This window comes from Trachemys scripta, chromosome 6 (assembly GCF_013100865.1).
Source record: "Trachemys scripta elegans isolate TJP31775 chromosome 6, CAS_Tse_1.0, whole genome shotgun sequence".
Classification (NCBI taxonomy): Eukaryota; Metazoa; Chordata; order Testudines; family Emydidae; genus Trachemys; species Trachemys scripta.
Genome location: NC_048303.1, coordinates 78,905,733 through 78,923,757, shown reverse-complemented (window position 1 = coordinate 78,923,757; position 18,025 = coordinate 78,905,733). Strand labels below are relative to the sequence as shown.

General features: G+C 42.5%; 1 protein-coding gene and 1 pseudogene across 1 annotated transcript in view; both read right to left on the bottom strand.

The window, feature by feature from the left end:
• The window catches only part of ROR2 (receptor tyrosine kinase like orphan receptor 2), a gene marked incomplete in the record, with an annotated part of 251,495 nt that extends 234,683 nt beyond the window's left edge, over window positions 1–16,812 (bottom strand). The window contains 1 exon segment of the mRNA XM_034774345.1: window positions 16,265–16,812. Within this exon segment, the coding sequence (XP_034630236.1) occupies window positions 16,265–16,373 (109 nt within the window).
• LOC117879275 lies at window positions 3,229–3,622 on the bottom strand (annotated as a pseudogene).
• Window positions 16,813–18,025: the final 1,213 nt, after the last annotated feature.

Here is an 18,025-nt window from a genome sequence, read left to right as displayed (position 1 = left end):
AGGAGGACATGTCCGGGTAAATCCGGACGAATGGTAACCCTATTCAGGAGTGCACAGAGAGTGTAGTCCCTGAGCTCTCCGAAGTTCTCAGAATTGTTCCTTGCCATAGGAAAGAATCAGTCCTGGAACTTTCGCTCCCTCTCCCTACACAAGGGCCTGGGGAGTCTGGTCCTTGATGAGTAAGACCACATTCAAAATTATTTCTGTATGGCAAATCCATTGCCTACTGTTGAGGTAGATTTGCCGTATCACCTCAATGAGATGTGCAAGTTTTCTTCAAAAAATGATATGATCAGAAATTATCTAGAGTAGACAGAACATTCGTAAGACATTTTTCGTCTAACATTTTTAGAAATCCATGCACACTGCCTGCAACAGCAATTACTACAGATTCCCCATTCCATAAAATTGTTCATTCATCAGCATCCCATTCCTAACTTTGTGAATGATTCCCAGAATCCATTTGTATGATGTCCCTATGAGCACCTATTAAAATGTTTTAGTTATATTATGATCACAACTCATTTCTTTATATCTTCATTATGTTGGAAGGTTTTGTAAAAATGTCTAATCTAGGTGCCCTAAATTTTAAAAAAATAAATCATGAAACTCTAGCGTGGGGTAGGCAACCTATGGCACACGTGCCGAAGGCAGCACGCGAGCTGATTTTCAGTGGCACTCACACTGCCCGGGTCCTGGTCACTGGTCCTGGGAGCTCTGCATTTTAATTTAATTTTAAATGAAGTTTCTTAAACATTTTTAAAAAATCTTATTTACTTACATACAACAATAGTTTAGTTACATATTATAGACTTATAGAAAGAGACCTTCTAAAAACATTAAAATGTATTACTGGCACGCGAAACCTTAAAATAGAGTGAATAAATGAAGACTCGACACACCACTTCTGAAAGATTGCTGACCCCTGCTCTAGCTAGTTTGACATACTTAAGTATCAGGATTTAAAGAGATTCAGTAAGTCTTCTACAGCACTATGCTGACAAAAACAGAACAAGGCAAATGAGAGAGGAGCCTCAGAAGGTTATACAGGTTGGATAAGTATCCAAAAATTCACATATTAATGTCCAAACCAACTGAGTCTGCAAAACTGGATTACAACTCTAGCAAGAACAGACACAGTTTTTCCAAGACATCTAGTATTGCTTCTGGTCTGGCTGGAAATACCTCAAGATTATTCACCCTTGCAGCATTAAATTGCTTCCAGCCAGAACTAGGAAGTGCAGTTATTAAAAAAATTAAAACAGCAAAGTTATCCTCAAATAGGTTTGGTTCAGATCCTGTTCAAGCTTGTAATTTTATCCAAGCCAGATCACCTATCCTTATGCAAGGGATTTTGGTCAAAAAGAAGAGAATTTGACATCAGCCACCACAGTAACCATAGAATATCTTAAATTTTCAAGGTCTCAAATAGTGGCAACTTCAGCTATCAGGGTTCCCAGGGTACTAGTCTAGGTGATGTCTTTATTTCTTGTTCCCCAGTAAAGGTATTCCCCACAAGGTTAGTATGTTTGTGGCTTATCAAAAGATTCTTTTTGTTTCTTCAGTTTTATTTTAAAACATCCCTTCAAAACGATGTATGGTCTACATCACTTCATTCAACACACTGTCCTAAAACTTATGGAGTAATTATGAATAGACACAACATCTTCCTTGATACTTTGAATTCAGACTTACCCTAATATATATATATATTCCAACTGCTCAATTATATTTAAAATACAAAATTAATGTTTTAATAGGAAGGTATAAACTTCCTCTAACTTACCTCTAGTCCATATATCATTTTTATGTCATAACAATAATTATGGCAGAAGACTCTCCTACCTGATACATTCAGTTTAAAAATGATCATTCATTTTTACCTACTGCGATGCAAGGCTTAGGATGAAGGTCCTAAAACTCAGCTAAGCAGCATTTGCTGGAGTTTACAATCCAAGGGGGTTTTTGAGGTTGATTACCTTCCTCATTCTGGTAATAGAAGAAGTGCTTTGGGGCATTTGTCTTTAACCAACAACTACCTAGAAGTTTGCCTCAAGACAGGACACTTGGAGGCCAATGATGTCCTATGTGGACATTACGGAAGAAGCTCAGGAGTGTATGATTTACAGACATTTGAATCCTAAGTGGCAATCAGCTGTGAGGATATCCTGAAAAGGTCTGTAACAAAATCAAGCCCAAGCAATTAGAAAACATAAGGGGCACACAAAAATATTACATCTCTTAGGTTGTTTTAAGTATAAGATAAAGGAGAATATGTGAATTTTATTTTAAAATGTATCTGAAAGTCCCAATTCAAGTTTTGTTACTGAGCAGGGCTGGCTCTTTTTTTTTTTTTCCCGCTTGGGGTGGCAAAAAAGTTTAAAAAGCCCCGCCAAACCAAAAACAACCCCTCCCGAGCGCCGCCCCGCCAAACCAAAAACAATCCCTCCCGAGCGCCGCCCCGCCAAACCAAAAACAATCCCGCCCGAGCGCCGCCCCGCCGAAACAAAACAAATAAACAAAACAAAAAAACCCGAGCGCCACCTCGCCACCCCAAGATTGGCTGCCCCTTACAAAGTGCCGTCCCAAGCACGTGCTTGGTCGGCTGGTGCCTGGAGCTGGCCCTGATACTGAGACAGGTTATAAATTAGAACCGCACAGATAAGAGATTATTACTTGTAACTTACTTGTAGAGCATCTAAGGCCTTGTCTACACTACAGAGTTTTGTCGACAAAAGTCAGGTTTCATTGACAAAACAGTGAAGGTGTACACACTGAAATGCTTCTCCTGCTGATGTAACTCCCCTGCTATGCCGACATGCTAAAACATGGGTGGCCAAACTATGGCTCGCAAGCCGCATGCGGCTCTTTAACAGTTAAAGTGCAGCTTGCGGAGCTCCCCCCTCCCCACCTACCAGACTGGGCGAAGGGGGGAGCTCTGGGCTTCTATCCTGCAGCGGTGTGGTGGGGCTAGGAGCTTCTGCCAAAGATAACTTGCCTACTGAGAGTAGGGGGAAGAATTTAAAGGTTCATCTCCCCCAACAGCTTTAGTCATACATCCCAGGCATGCCCCCCCGTACCCTCAGCAACCCCTCCCTACAGCTCCCAGGTGTTAGCTCCACCTGGAGAGGCAGCAGCAAAGAGCTGGGAGCTGCAGGGAGGGGCCACTGTTTCAGCTCCATGAGGAGAGGATTGTTTTCTGAGCCAGCGGACTCTGAGGGGGGTGCTCTAGGCTCTCCCCCCACAGATGTGGCATGCCAGCTGGATGTCCTTGGGCATGATGGTGACTCTTTTGGCGTGGATGGTGCACTGGTTGGTGTCCTCGAAGAGCCCCATGAAATAGGCCTTGCTCACCTCCTGCAGGGCCATGACAGCCGAGCTCTGGAAGTGCAGATCGGTCTTGAAGTCCTGGGCGATCTCCCGCACCAGGCGCTGGAAGGGCAGCTTGTGGATCAGCAGCTCGGTGAATTTCCCGCTGGGCCAGGGTGCCAGGGCGGTAGTAATGGGGCTTCTTCACCCCACCCGTGGTGGGGGCGCTTTTCAGGGCAGCCTTAGTGGCAAGCTGCTTGCGAGGCTCTTTGCCACCTGTGGATTCACGAGCTGTCTGCTTGATACAGACCATCCTTGCTGAGCGTGCTACCAACCTCTCTCCAGTCCAGCAAAAACAGCAGCACTCTCTGCAGCTCCCAGCTGTTTGCCGCTGCCTCTCCCCATGGTCACAGCTCCCAGCGTGGCTCTCAGTCCCCCACACTGCCCCTCTTCAGTTAACGGAGGTGCTCCTGGTAAGGACACACACCACCAACAGAAGAAGGGTAGTGAGGACATCAGCCACCACACTAATTAATGTGGTGGTTGTAAGTGTACCCAGCATAGGTTAACTTAAGATTGTAGTGTAGACATAGCCTAAAGCAAACGTTTGAGTATAAATAAGTGACCCTTAAAAAAAAAAAAAAAAAAAAAGATTTTTTTCTTTGATGACAGTCCACTGGAAGAAGATATTTAAGATATGGGGATACAGACAAGAGAAGCTGTGATCTTTCTAAACCTCTCTAATGAATCAAAATTACTTTACAGCTCAAATGGAAGAATAATGTTGGGAAATTACAAATTTAAAACATTTTTAAAAAAGAAATTCTAGAGGAGAAATTCTAGAAATGTATTTTATGGAATTCTCTGGCTTTTAGTTAGAAAATGCACATTTATTAAAGTACTGAAAATACTACTGATAGGGCCATATCAGAAGATAAAAAGGGAATTTCTGATTGGCACATCCTTTCATGGACACAGTACTACCATAGGGTAAATTATTTTAAAATTATGTACTACTGGGATCTCATGCCAACTAGACTAAATTTAGAGGAGAGAAAGTCTAATATGTGTTGGGGGTGATGCAGGAAATTCTCTACATATTTGGTGGGAATGCCCAAAGGTAGTAAAATTTTAGAAGCAAATAGTTATTGAGCTTAAAGAGATTACAGGTCATGACCTCCCTCTTGAGCCACCAATATTATATTTGCATGTCCCAAATGAGAAAGTATATATTTTAGAAAAACAAATTAATGAAACAATTTACTGGTGGCAGCCAGATGTGCAAGTGTTGACTGCTGGAAGAGGAAGGAAGTAACTAGTTTAAAAATGCAGTATGGCAGAATTTGTATTGATCATGGAAAAACTAGCCTAACAGACGTAATAATAAGGAAATGGTATTTCCACGTGCATTACCATTCATCAATTTTTAAAATTTCTTATCAAATAAAGTCAAACTCCTTATTTCATATACTAAACAGTATAGATCAAGAAATTCTAGATATTTGACCCAAGTCGTGATGTGCAGTATGATGTTGTCTTATTTCAGTCAGTAGGATTCTTTGATATTCTGATTTGGATGAATGTTGCTTTATACATTTTGTGGACATATTATTGTATTACTGAAGCATTTTCAGGAGTGGGAGAGAGTTGAAGAAGAAAACGAGGGTTTGTTCTGTCTCTCTTTTGTTTGCATATTTCTTTATAGTTGATCATTTTAATGTGTGGATATGCATAACTCTGGTATGGGCATATGTTGAATTATTAATTCAATATTTTACAGATGCAGATATATGTAAACAGGTGCTGTTCCCATTTTGCTACCAAGTATATACATAATACAAAGGTCTTGGTCTACATTTGCCCCTTTCCTCACATTTGTCTTTATCTTAAAACAAGAAAATATGAACCTTAGCCTAAGCTTTTTCAGGAGTTAGATTGTTCCTAAGGTTTTCTCTTCTAGACCTCTCTTTCTCTGTCCCTGGCTCTGTAATCCTCTGAAAAACACTCAAGCCCTTTTCTACACCTGAAGCTGGTGCTAATGAAACCCACCTGGTCTGGCTGTCAGGTGAGTCAGCAAAATAATTTTCTGAGATTCTCCCCATATAGTAACCTTATTTAAATGTCCTAGGTTGTAGTTTATGTTGTGATAGAAAATTATTTTTCTTTAAACTAAAATTTAAGAAGAGAAAATATGTATTTGGCTAGTAACAAACAATATTGATATCTCTATGCTATTTCATTTTTCACTGTTTTTCTTGGGAAATTGAGTTTAAACATTTTTAATCTCTTTTCCTCTAAGTTACATGGTATGCCAATCACTCTAAACAAAAATGTGATATTGTATGATCTTTACAATGTTAAAATAAAATATTATCCTTATAGTTCAGTTTATGATTCAGTTGGACAGTTACGTATGTTGTGTTGAAAAGTTAGTTTGAATTAACTGAGTGTGAAAGCTAACTTGTAGCAGAACCATGACTGAATTTGTCTTTTCTTTATACAACAAAGGAAAGTCATTCTAGTTAAATACACAAAAGTATAGAAAAATAACGTTAAGGCATTAAGCTGGCAAAAGGAAGGAAAATCAGTTAAAGAAGCCACTTCATCCTGAAATAATACTTACCAGATGAGCTGTTAATGAACCGCCTAAAACAATTTTAAACCGGACAAGGAGCAGTGACCTAAAGTTATGGGAGAAAATGTTTAGGCTATAGATATCAGGAGAAGTTATTAACAGTCAGAGCAATTGGAAGCCAGAAATCTCAGTTCAGTAGGGTTCATAGGTCTCCCCAGGTTTCTCAGTGAGTTTTTTCCAATAGGAGAGAACACCAATTAATATTAAGACCACTAAGTCATCTAGTCTGACTTCTGTATATCGCAGGACATGAAATTTCATTCAGCTACCACTGATCTACAATTTTTGAGAAGTCGTTTGCTTCAGAGATAAAATGTGCTATTTATTATGTATTTTGATGTGCTGAATTCAAATATGACAATTAAAACAACTGATTGGCTACTGTTTCTAAGATATTTAAGTTTTTACATTTTATGTCTATGTATATTGTGTAGATAGTAGAGTTTTAATCATAAATTGTAAACCTAGGTTTTTTCATGTGTTTATGGTTGCTTTACATGATAATATATCACCTGTCCTGTTTATGGAACACTTTAAAAATCAGCAAAAGGGTTATATAAATAAAATTTATTATGAAACAAAAGGCAAAAAACTATTATGTACATAGTTTAGTCCTATTCAGTGTCTACTCGGCGCTTCTTGGCTTGTCTCTTGTATTAATTAAATGGAGCATCTCTTGTCACTGTCCAGCAATAGTCTGCAAGCATTAATGGGCTCCATTTGCCCTGATAGCGTTTCTCCATTGTTGCAATGTCCTGGTGAAATCGCTCGCCGTGCTCGTCGCTCACTGCTCCGCCTTTCCATGCCGTCTTTTCCTTGCCACGCAGTGCATGGTCAAATGCATCATCTCAAAGAAGTTCACTGAGGACCAACAAAGACACCTTCCTTTATCTTAGCTTCACTTAGCCTTGGAAATTTTCCACGGAGGTACTTGAAAGCTGCTTGTGTTTTGTCAATGGCCTTGACAAAGTTTTTCATCAGACCCAGCTTGATGTGTAAGGATGGTAACAAAATCTTCCTTGATTCAACAAGTGGTGGATGCTGAACACTTTTCCTCCCAGGCTCCAATGACTGTCGGAGTGGCCAATCTTTCTTGATGTAGTGGAAATCTCTTACACGACTATCCCATTCGCAGAGAAAACAGCAGTACTTTGTGTATCCAGTCTGCAGACCAAGCAAGAGAGCAACAACCTTCAAATCACCACAAAGCTGCCACTGATGTTGGTCATAGTTTATGCACCTCAAAAGTTGTTTCATGTTGTCATAGGTTTCCTTCATATGGACTGCATGACCAACTGGACTTGATGGCAAAACATTGCCATTATGCAGTAAAACAGCTTTAAGACTCGTCTTCGATGAATCAATGAACAGTCTCCACTCATCTGGATCGTGAACGATGTTGAGAGCTGCCATCACACCATCGATGTTGTTGCAGGCTACAAGATCACCTTCCATGAAGAAGAATGGGACAAGATCCTTTTGACGGTCACAGAACATGGAAACCCTAACATCACCTGCCAGGAGATTCCACTGCTGTAGTCTGGAGCCCAACAGCTCTGCCTTACTTTTGGGTAGTTCCAAATCCCTGACAAGGTCATTCAGTTCACCTTGTGTTATGAGGAGTGGTTCAGAGGAGGAGGATGGGAGAAAATGTGGGTCCTGTGACATTGATGATTCAGGACCAGAAGTTTCATCCTCTTCCTCGTCTGACAAGTGAGAATGATTCTGGTGCATCAGGAACCAGCAGTCCTTCTCCGTGGGGTACTGGGCGTATAGCTGATGGAATGTTTGGATAATGCACAGTCCACTTTTTCTTCTTTGACACACCTTTCCCAACTGGAGGCACCATGCAGAAGTAACAATTGCTGGTATGATCTGCTGGCTCTCTCCAAATCATTGGCACTGCAAAAGGCATAGATTTTCTTTTCCTGTTCAACCACTGGCAAAGACTTGTTGCACAAGTGTTGCAGCATATGTGTGGGGCCCACCTCTTGTCCTGATCTCCAATTTTGCAGCCAAAATAAAGGTGATAGGCTTTCTTAACCATAGTGGTTATACTGCGCTTTTGTGATGCAAAAGTCACTTCACCACAAACATAGCAGAAGTTATCTGCACTATTCACACAAGTACGAGGCATCTCTGCTCACTTTGGCTAAACAGAAACGTGTCCCTTTGCAAAATCAAACGCAGACAAATAAGAGAGCATGACACTGTATGATTTCTAGAGCTGATATAGGGCAATTTGTTCAGCAGAGTGATGTAAGCTTCGTTATGATTGCATCATCCATGACTTCTAGGAATAACGTGATGCAATTCATATCATGTATGACGCAATACCAGCTTCAGATTGCATCATTCATTGTTTTGCCTAAAAAGCAAGTACTGTCCAAACCAAGTCATAGATTTATTCATAGATCCAGTCAAAGATGTATTTTAGTCATTTCTGGTTTAAATTGAGATCCCTTCCCTTTATAACTCATTTATCCTCTGCCATTCCCAAGTCAAGGGTCGTATATACTGACCCAATAGCATATCTTGAAAACTAGAGTCAATCAACAATTTTAAGCAGCATTTTCGTTCTCAGTGACCCAGAATTAGTAAAGTTTGACTACATTTATTTCAGAAGCATTTTGGCTGTAGAGCAGTGTACTTTATATTAAGCCTCAAAGACTTTAGTTAGACTAAAGCATTTCAGTCCTCAGGAGACTTAACTGTGTGCTACAGGCAGAGAACAGGAGAGGCCCAATGTCACCAATGCCCAAAGCTTGTGCAAAGCCAGTGAACTGATTAGATGAGATATGCCCAGAAGATCCCAGCTGGCAAATCACGTTCCATATAGCAGAGGAAAGGAAAAAAAAACAACATAAAACCGTGTTGGTGAGAGAGAGAAGCTTACACAGAGCTCTTTTTTTAGGTCCTTAAGACCTTGTTTGTCATCAGTACTTTCATTGGCTGACTGTCTGCTGAGTGTCTGTATAATTGATTACAACTGGTAGTATCTTTGTTAAAAGCTGGTTTCAGAGAATACAACCTTAATTGCTGATTGGGTAATACCAAAGCCAGGAACATGCCAGCCCAAAGGACTTGGTCAGTGGACACAAAGGGACTTAGGTTCAGCATTGCAATGTCTAACTTTAGGTGCCCTGCTGCCACTCTAGTGGAATCTCCTGTTGAAACTTTTCCACTTTGTTTAAAATACTTGAATATTCATTGGGGCAAGGACTTGAACCTGACTCTCCCATTTCCTAGGAGATTTCCCTAAATACTGGAATATAGATGCTGTCCCTATTCCCTCTCACCCCCAGAATATTTCAGTATTTTGTACAAAGTGGAACTGCTTCAATAGGAGAGAGCTCTGCTGAAAAATACTCTATAGGCCAGTCAGCTAAGAAGTGGAAGACCTGGATTCAAGTACCTGCACCAAATCACGCAGAATAGGGATTTGAACCCTGGTCTCCTGAATTGTGGGAAAGCATTCTAATGACTTGGGGAAATGTGTGATGCCACCTCCTCTGGCTGTGCTTTATACAGGGCCTGATCTGACAGGTGTGCTCTGAACCTAGTCTGTGACTCCCACTGAGGCTTAGGCATAAAATAGGCATCGGGCATCAGGATTTAAGCAGCTGTGTGCATGCCCATTGGCAGAAACTCAGGCACCATGGGAATTTTGGCACCTACAGGGTTAGGCAGAATCTGAGCATCTAACTATTGAACTAAGGCACCTAAAGTAACAGACATCTAAACGCTTTGTGGATCTAGTCCAAGGATTTTAAGGCATAGAAAGCATATCCACTCAAAAAATTGGGATCCCCTAGCAAACCAAAATAATGCAAAAGCAACTCCTTGGCTATGCAGTATGACCTTGGTAATACTGAAGTAGTCACCTATGTGGTAAAAACCTCACATCATATGTAATGCAAAATATGACCATATCAAGGAAAGAGAAGAATATACACCGCTACCTCGATATAACATGACCCAATATAACACGAATTTGGATATAACACGGTAAAGCAGTGCTCCGGGGGAGTGGGGCTGCGCACTCCGGTGAATCAAATCAAGTTCAATATAACGCGGTTTCACCTATAACGCTGTAAGATTTTTTTGGCTCCCGAGGACAGCGTTCTGTCGAGGTAGAGGTGTAATGCTTAAAAAGATTCAGACCACTACTTTACTTTTTGCAGTCTGCATTTAATATAGATTGAGACAAGGGTTAAATTAATGTCCTTTACATGCAGTCATGGTGTAATCTATCTCTAATAGATATATGCACTGCCTTTCCCTCTAGAACTAGAATACCCAGTATGAGTCAATTGGAATCAATTGCTGCTGGGTTCTACATTAACTGTAACCACTAGGAAAAAGAGCTGAACCTTGCTGTAGATAGCTCAATTAAAAACAAAGGCAACAAAACACTGGTATGTATAAAGAATGGGATAGAAAATAATGAAAGTATTATAATACCATTATATAAATCAATGGCTCACTCTCACCTGGAATATTATCTATAGGTCTCGGGGAGACCCCATCTCAAAAAAGATATGAAAGAGAAAGGAGTCTAAACACCATTGGCCAGAATGATTAGTGAAATGGAAGGATTTCCACACAGAATATGAAAAAGATTGAAACGACTTAGTTTAGAGAGGAGACAAATGTAGTGAATGGTATAGAGAAAGTAAACCAGTTGCATCTGTTCAGCCTTTCCTAATACAAGAACAAGGGGACACTAATTTAAATTGAGAAGGCAATAGATTTAAAAATAAGAGGAAATATTTTTTACAGAATCTATAATTGACTTGTGGAACTCACTTCCACAACATATCACACCTAAAAATTTAGTGGTATTCATTTATATGCGGCAGAAGACATTTATATGGATGAGAATCTCCACAGTTACATTATACAGAATAAAACTTTTTAGAAGAGATAGAAACTCACCTGGGGTAAGAAAGAATCTCTCCTTCCTTGGTGTTCACACCTCAACTGCTAGAAGAGGGCCTTACCCTCCCTGATTGAATTAACCTCGGTTATCTCCAGACTGATTCTTGCCGGCATATTTATACCTGCCTCTGGAAATTTCCTTTACATGCATCTGATGAAGTGGGTATTCACCCACGAAAGCTTATGCTCCAATACATCTGTTAGTCTATAAGGTGCCACAGGACTCTTTGTTGCTCTCTATGGGCAATTATTCCATAACTGTCCACTACAGAGTTTCCTGCACCTTTCTGTGATGTCAGAGAGAGAATACTAGGCTAAATGATTCAGAGCATTCAGTGGTTCAATCTGTCAATTCCTAATTTGGGCCTTTAATTGACTTTTTAAAGTTTGCAAGAATTACTTACATTGTTCTCTCTTGTCCACTTGTAACAGTTCTAAATAAACTGGGTACCAAAACACAGTTTGTACTCCCAACACAAAAGTGAAAGTTCTTGGATTCAGAATTTCCAAATTCGCAAATTATAAGAAACAAAAAAAAGGTACTAGGAATTGATAGATATGATCATCTTATTAAGTTTTGTGAAGCTAATGAACAATAAGCTAATTGTATCTGTCCAAACTGTTTAGATTTCATTTTGAAATGGAAACATCATTGAAGAGAACTATTTTCTAGAATGCTTTCTGCAACAGAACTAATATTGAGCCAACAGCTCAAAAGGCTTGCACAAAAGTAAATTGGTAAGGGACATTTGACTTCAAACTTCACAGAGGAAAGAATCGTTTAAGTTACATTGTTATTTGTCCCAAATGACTATGCTGCAGGAGCCTGCAGTATTAGTAACAATAAAAAAAATAGGATTAACAAACAATGCATCTTCTTTCAGTGCAGCAAAATCCTGTCGTTCCTTTTCTTTGAAGCTTTAACTACTTTGTAGTCACTGGATTAGAAGACTTGAGCACTTGCCTACTTTCCAGACATGCTGAGCCGAATGACAACTTCCTTTACAAAGCAACAGCTCCAGACAGAATAAACAAGCCTAAATAGCAAGCCATCCTTCACACAGGCAGCCTAGTTACAAGAATATTACAAACTAAGTGAAATATTGTAAGCAGCATTTCTTCCCTGTTAAGAGAAACACCACACCGCGCTTCTATAAACATACTAAGCTGATGCATAACAAAGGTGGTTTGCTTTCTTTGACATGATTGCTGAGCAGACAGACAATATATGAACTATGAAAAGGGGACTCGGAAAAAAAAACTTGACTATTGACTGATAAGTTGTTTCCAACATGTACAGATGCTAAATGCATCTACCTATCATTTTAACTGACTACAACATTTCACTTGATAATAGAGGTTCTGTGAAGATACAGTCTGAAAAAGACACTAACAAATCTTTATTTAGAACTCATAGTTATCAATGAAGTCTCAATGCATATTGCAACAAGACCCTTTACTTTTTAAATTTCATACCAACCAGTATGTGTGCGCTAAGGCTGTTAGTTTCGTAATTAACAAACAAGTACATTTCCATACAAATGACAGTACTCAGTACTATTAACACCTTGCCCAAAAGTGCAGTGAATTTAAAAAGAGATCAGCTTTCCTGCAAACAACTGAAAGCTCACTAAATAGGATTAATTCACCCAGCCTGTCAATCTGCCTTTTTCTCCCCACGAAGTTGCATTTCTGTCCTATTTACAGCAGAAAAGAGATTATGGAGAAAAGCATTTGTGATGGAATTGCTATTAACAAAATCAAGACACTCCAGGGGGGAAAAGTTTCAGTGGAAACTTCATTTACCTTTTGACTCAAAGACAAACTGAATTGCTATACAACTAGCATTGTAATTATAACAACAAAGATTTGTGTCTTGTATGTGGAAAAAAAGCTTGCCATAGAAAATCTTCGTATTTAGTGAAATGTATTACTAACTGTATTAAGATTCCTCCATTTTCAGAGCTGCATGGGAATTAGCCAAATAATCTGCATTGGATTTAATGGGAAGTCTCTGGCTAAATCCCATTTATTAAAGTCAAGGGGGACAGGAGGAGGTTGGTAGCTAAATCCAATGAAACTTTAGAAATTCAAGGTTTTTACTACATCTAGTAATATATTTAAAGGCATTTAGATGTAATCTGTACTATAATAACTTTAATAATACTGTACTCAAAGAAATGTGTTCTCTTCATTAGTAGCACCTACAATTTTATAAAGTGCAGTATTTGTAAAATCATAACATTTCAGTTTTGATTTCTCTGCAAGTATGCATTTTGTTAACAGAAAAGAAATCTTGTCCTGCATCCTTTCTAAGGCACATAAATGGTTGCTATAGGGTCATTAAAATGTGCAGGTGTTGCACCTAATATTAAATAAATAACATTTTTAGAGCTCTGCAAATCTGCGGATATCTGCTTTATATCCGCAGGTACCTGCATCCGCAGATATCCAAGGATCATTTTTGCAAATCGGATGTGGATACAAATTTTGTATAATATGAGTTCTAACCACATACAAACTAATATTTTCAGATTAATGTATGATTCAGCCAACCTATCTATAGGAAAAATAACATTTTAATTGCATTTTTTATTCTATTTTTAGGACCATTCCATCAGGACCAAGTCATATTGCCTACAAAGGCAACTAGAGAAATAAAATTGTCAATACAATCTCAGAACAACAACAAAATTAAGATTGTGCGTGCACAGTTTATATCACTCTACAATATCACTTAGAATATTTTGTCTTGTACTCAGTGCTTTTGTCCCCACAAAAAAAGACATTCCACTACTAACTCTCAGTAGAGACAACTGCTGTTCACGGGAGATGTAGAGAACTGTTTGGCATGTCTTTGTTTTTGCAGTCAATTATGCAGAGCTATGTCACTAGCAAACTTTGTGTGACTACACCCTGCGAATAATACTTAAGGGGTCACCCATCAAAGACATCCGCAAAGGAGGGGGCGGGGAGGGTTCTTCTGCCAGCACATGAAGAGAAGGAATGAGCCGGGAATGCTAGATAATCAATGAATATGCAGATTTGGGTAACAGGTAGCCAAATGTTTGGAGTATTTTGCTTAGTTACTGTGCCACTCAACTGTGATTTCACTGCTAAAGCCATCAAGAATTTTACAAGAGTACAGAAATCATCTCACCAAAATCAAATTAAGCATGTAAGGCAGTTTAAGAATTTGCCTAGAGAGACTCTTTGTTGAAAGGGGAGGGAGGCGTCCCGTCTTGCAGAGAAGGGTAGAGTAAAACTCTCTGGAAATCCTGCGCACGTCCTTCATGTTGGTCCCTAAAAACAGATCCAGCTGTTTTGAGAAATTGGAAGAAAATGGTGGGGAAGGGGGATGGTATCCGCCATTCGAGCTGGAACGACAGCACACACCGAAGGATCGCCATCTCCACAGCCAAGACTCCGGGAGGCTTTTAAAAGCACCCACTGAACATCTGCCACCGGCTAACACCCCGCACCGCTAGGGGCTTGCGCTTGTGACATTCCTGCCCCGATGTACACCGAGGCTGTGGCTGAAGTTCCCTGCAGGAAAGCCAGGGCAGCGGTAGGGCCCTGCAATTTGTTAGCGCTGCCCCCAGGCCCTTCAAAGGGAGCAATAAAAGCCTCAAGAAAAGATGCGCAACGGGAACTGACCCCACGTCCCTGAGGTGTAACATGCTCCCCTCCAACCCCACCGCCTCCCCCCAAACCTTCCACCTTTCTCGTGCCCCCCTCCCTCCATGCTAATGCAGCAAATGGCACGACCGAAGAGCCCAGAGCTGACTAACAGGAAATATAGGCATCTGTCACCTCCCGGGGAGAGGTAAATGGATTACGAAACCAACAAAGGGAAGAAAACCCCTTTCAAACATGCAACTGATTAACAAATCCCCTCCAATCTGCAGCATCACTGTTATTCCGTACAGACATCGTCGGGCTCCTCATGCACGTCAGGGCAATTAAGTTAAAGCCTCTTACAAAGAAATGAAGATTCACTAGTTATCGGCTAAACTATCCCGTCGCAAAGTTGACCCAAGACGGACCGGTTACAAACCTGAAATGCAAATGACGACTCAGTGTCATCTCCTCCCCGGGATCACTGGGCAAAACGCCCCAGGGAAGGGGTTTAGAGAGCAAAGTTTAGCAGCTGGGGGGGGGGGGGACAATTTTCCAGAGAACGGTTTTGAGAGAGATCAAAGAGTGTCGGACTGAAGCCAGCAGAAGCTCCTATCGCCCCTTCCCACTCCACAACCTAGGGGCAAGGAAAAGTTAGACCTCTCCCTGCTTGCTTCCAGGGGAGGGCCACACAGCTTAGCTGGCCATGAAACACACCGTTCATGGATGGAGCTTCTTGTACAGGCACTAACGCTTACACCAGAGCAGCTCTCCCGCCCCACACGCTCCCAGAGCTCTCTATAAATCCTGGCGTTGTTGGACCAGGGAGATGCCGGACAAACTGGCAACGTTTCAGCAGCCGCAGCCAGTCTGCCACGGCGCGAGGTCAGATGTTAATAGGGCCAGTTTATTCAGCTCTCCAAACAATCGCAGTGCTTGGTGAACCGAGTCCGGACGTTTCCTGATCCCCAGGGCGGGCTGCCCCCTCGGCTCTCTGCGGCTCAGCCAGGTACACACAGGAAATGGGACCCTCCAAAACACACACACACAGAAAGAGACTCAATTAAGCCTCCATCAACGCCAAGCACCGCTGCTCCCCCCCACCCCCCGATCCCCTGCACTCAACCTTAATCCCCACCCCCACCGAGACTCTGGCAACACTCAACAGCCCAAGTAATAACACATTATTATAGCCACTCGGGGGGGGACACACCCACCATGAGCTCCCCATCAGGGCCTCTGACTGCAACAAACGTCCCCCATCCTCTTCTTTGCTGCCCCCCCCCCCCATCAAAAAAAACAAACTCCATGCGGGGCACCCACTGCTGAAACAGCTGAGGGTGAGGAAGAAGAGACGGTGATGGATCGCGGGAAGGGGAAGCCTCAAAAGCTTTTTCTCAGCAGTCATCCCCCCCACCCCCTTCCAAGCTCCGCGCCTCTCCTGCACAACATGTAACATCAGGTTTCTATTTGGCCCCCAAAGACAACAACAAACAAACGGGCTCCGCCAGCCCAGGCTCGGAAGGAAGGCCGGGAGGCTTTGCACAGTTAGTCTTGACCAAGAACATTACACACCCCCCCGCTCAAAAAAAAAAAAAGAAAGAAAAGAAAAAAGAAAGTAGCATCCTCCCTCCGGCCGGGTGTGCAAGGCGGGCAACCAGCGAATAAGGACCATGCCCAACCGGGGGGGGGGGGAGAAGCACCCACGGCTGAAGTAGCCGCCCCCCCCCAGCCCACTGAGGGTGTCCCAGAGCCTCTTACCTGCTGCATAGAGGGGCAGGAGCGAGGAAGCCGCCAGCAGGGCGAGCAGGGAGCTCGCCGCGCCCCGCCGCTGCGCTGATGCCCCCCTGACTGCCCCGGTGCGGACCATGCTGCCCGCGGGGCTCCCTCCGGTTCTGTTTCGCCTGCGAGGGAGACGGGAGGCGGGCGCCCGGCCGCTGCACAAAGAGCCCTTTGTGGTTCAGCCGCGCTGGTCCCCGCGGCGGCTGCCCCCTCGCAGAGGCGACCGGGGCTGGAAGTGGAGGCGCTGCCCGGAGCTCGCTGCGCCCGGTGACAGCCCGGGGCTGGGGGGATTTCACCTCCTCGCTTCAGCGCTGCGCAGCTCGCCTCTGCTCCCCCTCCTGGCTCCCCCAGCGGCGTCCCAGTGCCCAGCAGGCGGGGGCGGGGGCGCCCGGACTCCAGCCAGTTCTCACTGTAACGGGCCGTCCCGGACTGAGCGAGGAGCGAGCCTCGCCGCCTCCTCCGGCATCCCAGCGTCACTGGGGGAAACCTCACCCAGGGAGGGGAGACGTGCAAAGCCCGCAGCCCACGCGCCGAGCGGCGCAGAGGGGAAGGAAAAGCCCTGCGCTTCGGCCCCCTCTGCCGGCAACCCAGCAAACGCCAGGAGTGGGGAGGAGAGCGGGACGTCAGCCGCTTTCTGGCAGCTTGAGAAGGCCCCTCGGGAGGGGCTTTTCCTGCTGAGTTCAGGGGCGGCTGGCTCAGGTGGAGTCCGATCTCTGGCTCTGCCATGAACTGGCCAGGAGTCTGCGTTTGGCAATTTACTCCCGTTTTCAGGTGGCAAAACAGTCGCTGCTGGGAGAGCTGGGCCTGAAGTAAGGGGTGTTAGGGAAAAGAAGCCGTAATTAAGGAATGACTTAAGTGGGCAATATAATATTTGCAGAGGACCAAGCACATTTAGACCGTGCAACAAGCGAGTCCCACAGGGAAAAGCTCCAGTATTCTTCAAGATACCAAAGAAAAACGTGAGGGAAGAAACAATACACCGCTTGATGGGACTTGCCTCCCTTTCCCCAGCAGCAGAAAGAGCAGCTTTTTCACTTTCATGCAGTGTCAAGTGATCACAAACCATTACTCTTTCCGAGGAAACGTCCAGCCTCATTAGCATTGTAACACACATGATAAGATGAGAGTACCCGGAGAACGTGATCCTGCCTTGAAAGCACAGTGGAACTCTTTAGTTGTAATGTTAAAAGTAAATCGTCTAATTTTACCCAGTAAGGGCAGAAAACGATTTGTCCCCTTAAAGCTGCAAGGCACTTTAAACCGTAATTTATTATAGCTAGTGCTAAATATTTTGAGCACAATTTAAACTTTTTTTTTTTTTTTTGCTTTCTCAAATTTCTTTATTTTACACATACAAAGAGGTCTTGACTATGAAGAAATCATTCCCTAACGATAATGCAGAAAACAGAGTAGGGACTTGTTCATTCCATGCTATAAAATCTAAAGGCCCGGTATATTATTTGCAGCTGAAATAGTATTTATAGATATATATTTGATTTGTTGGAATAAATAAAAAAGTAATAATGTGATAGTGAAAGCTCATCAAATAATTGAGGCTATAAATATATAAGATCTTACAAATATTGTTATTCTTTGTTATAGGTATTGTGTGTATTGCCTGATACTGATTAGTGTTGAGTACACACAACGCTCATTGATATCAGCGCCCCTCAGAATCAGGCCCTGAATGTACATTTCTTTCAAAAAACTATTATTTTGCCTCAAATTTTCTACTTACCA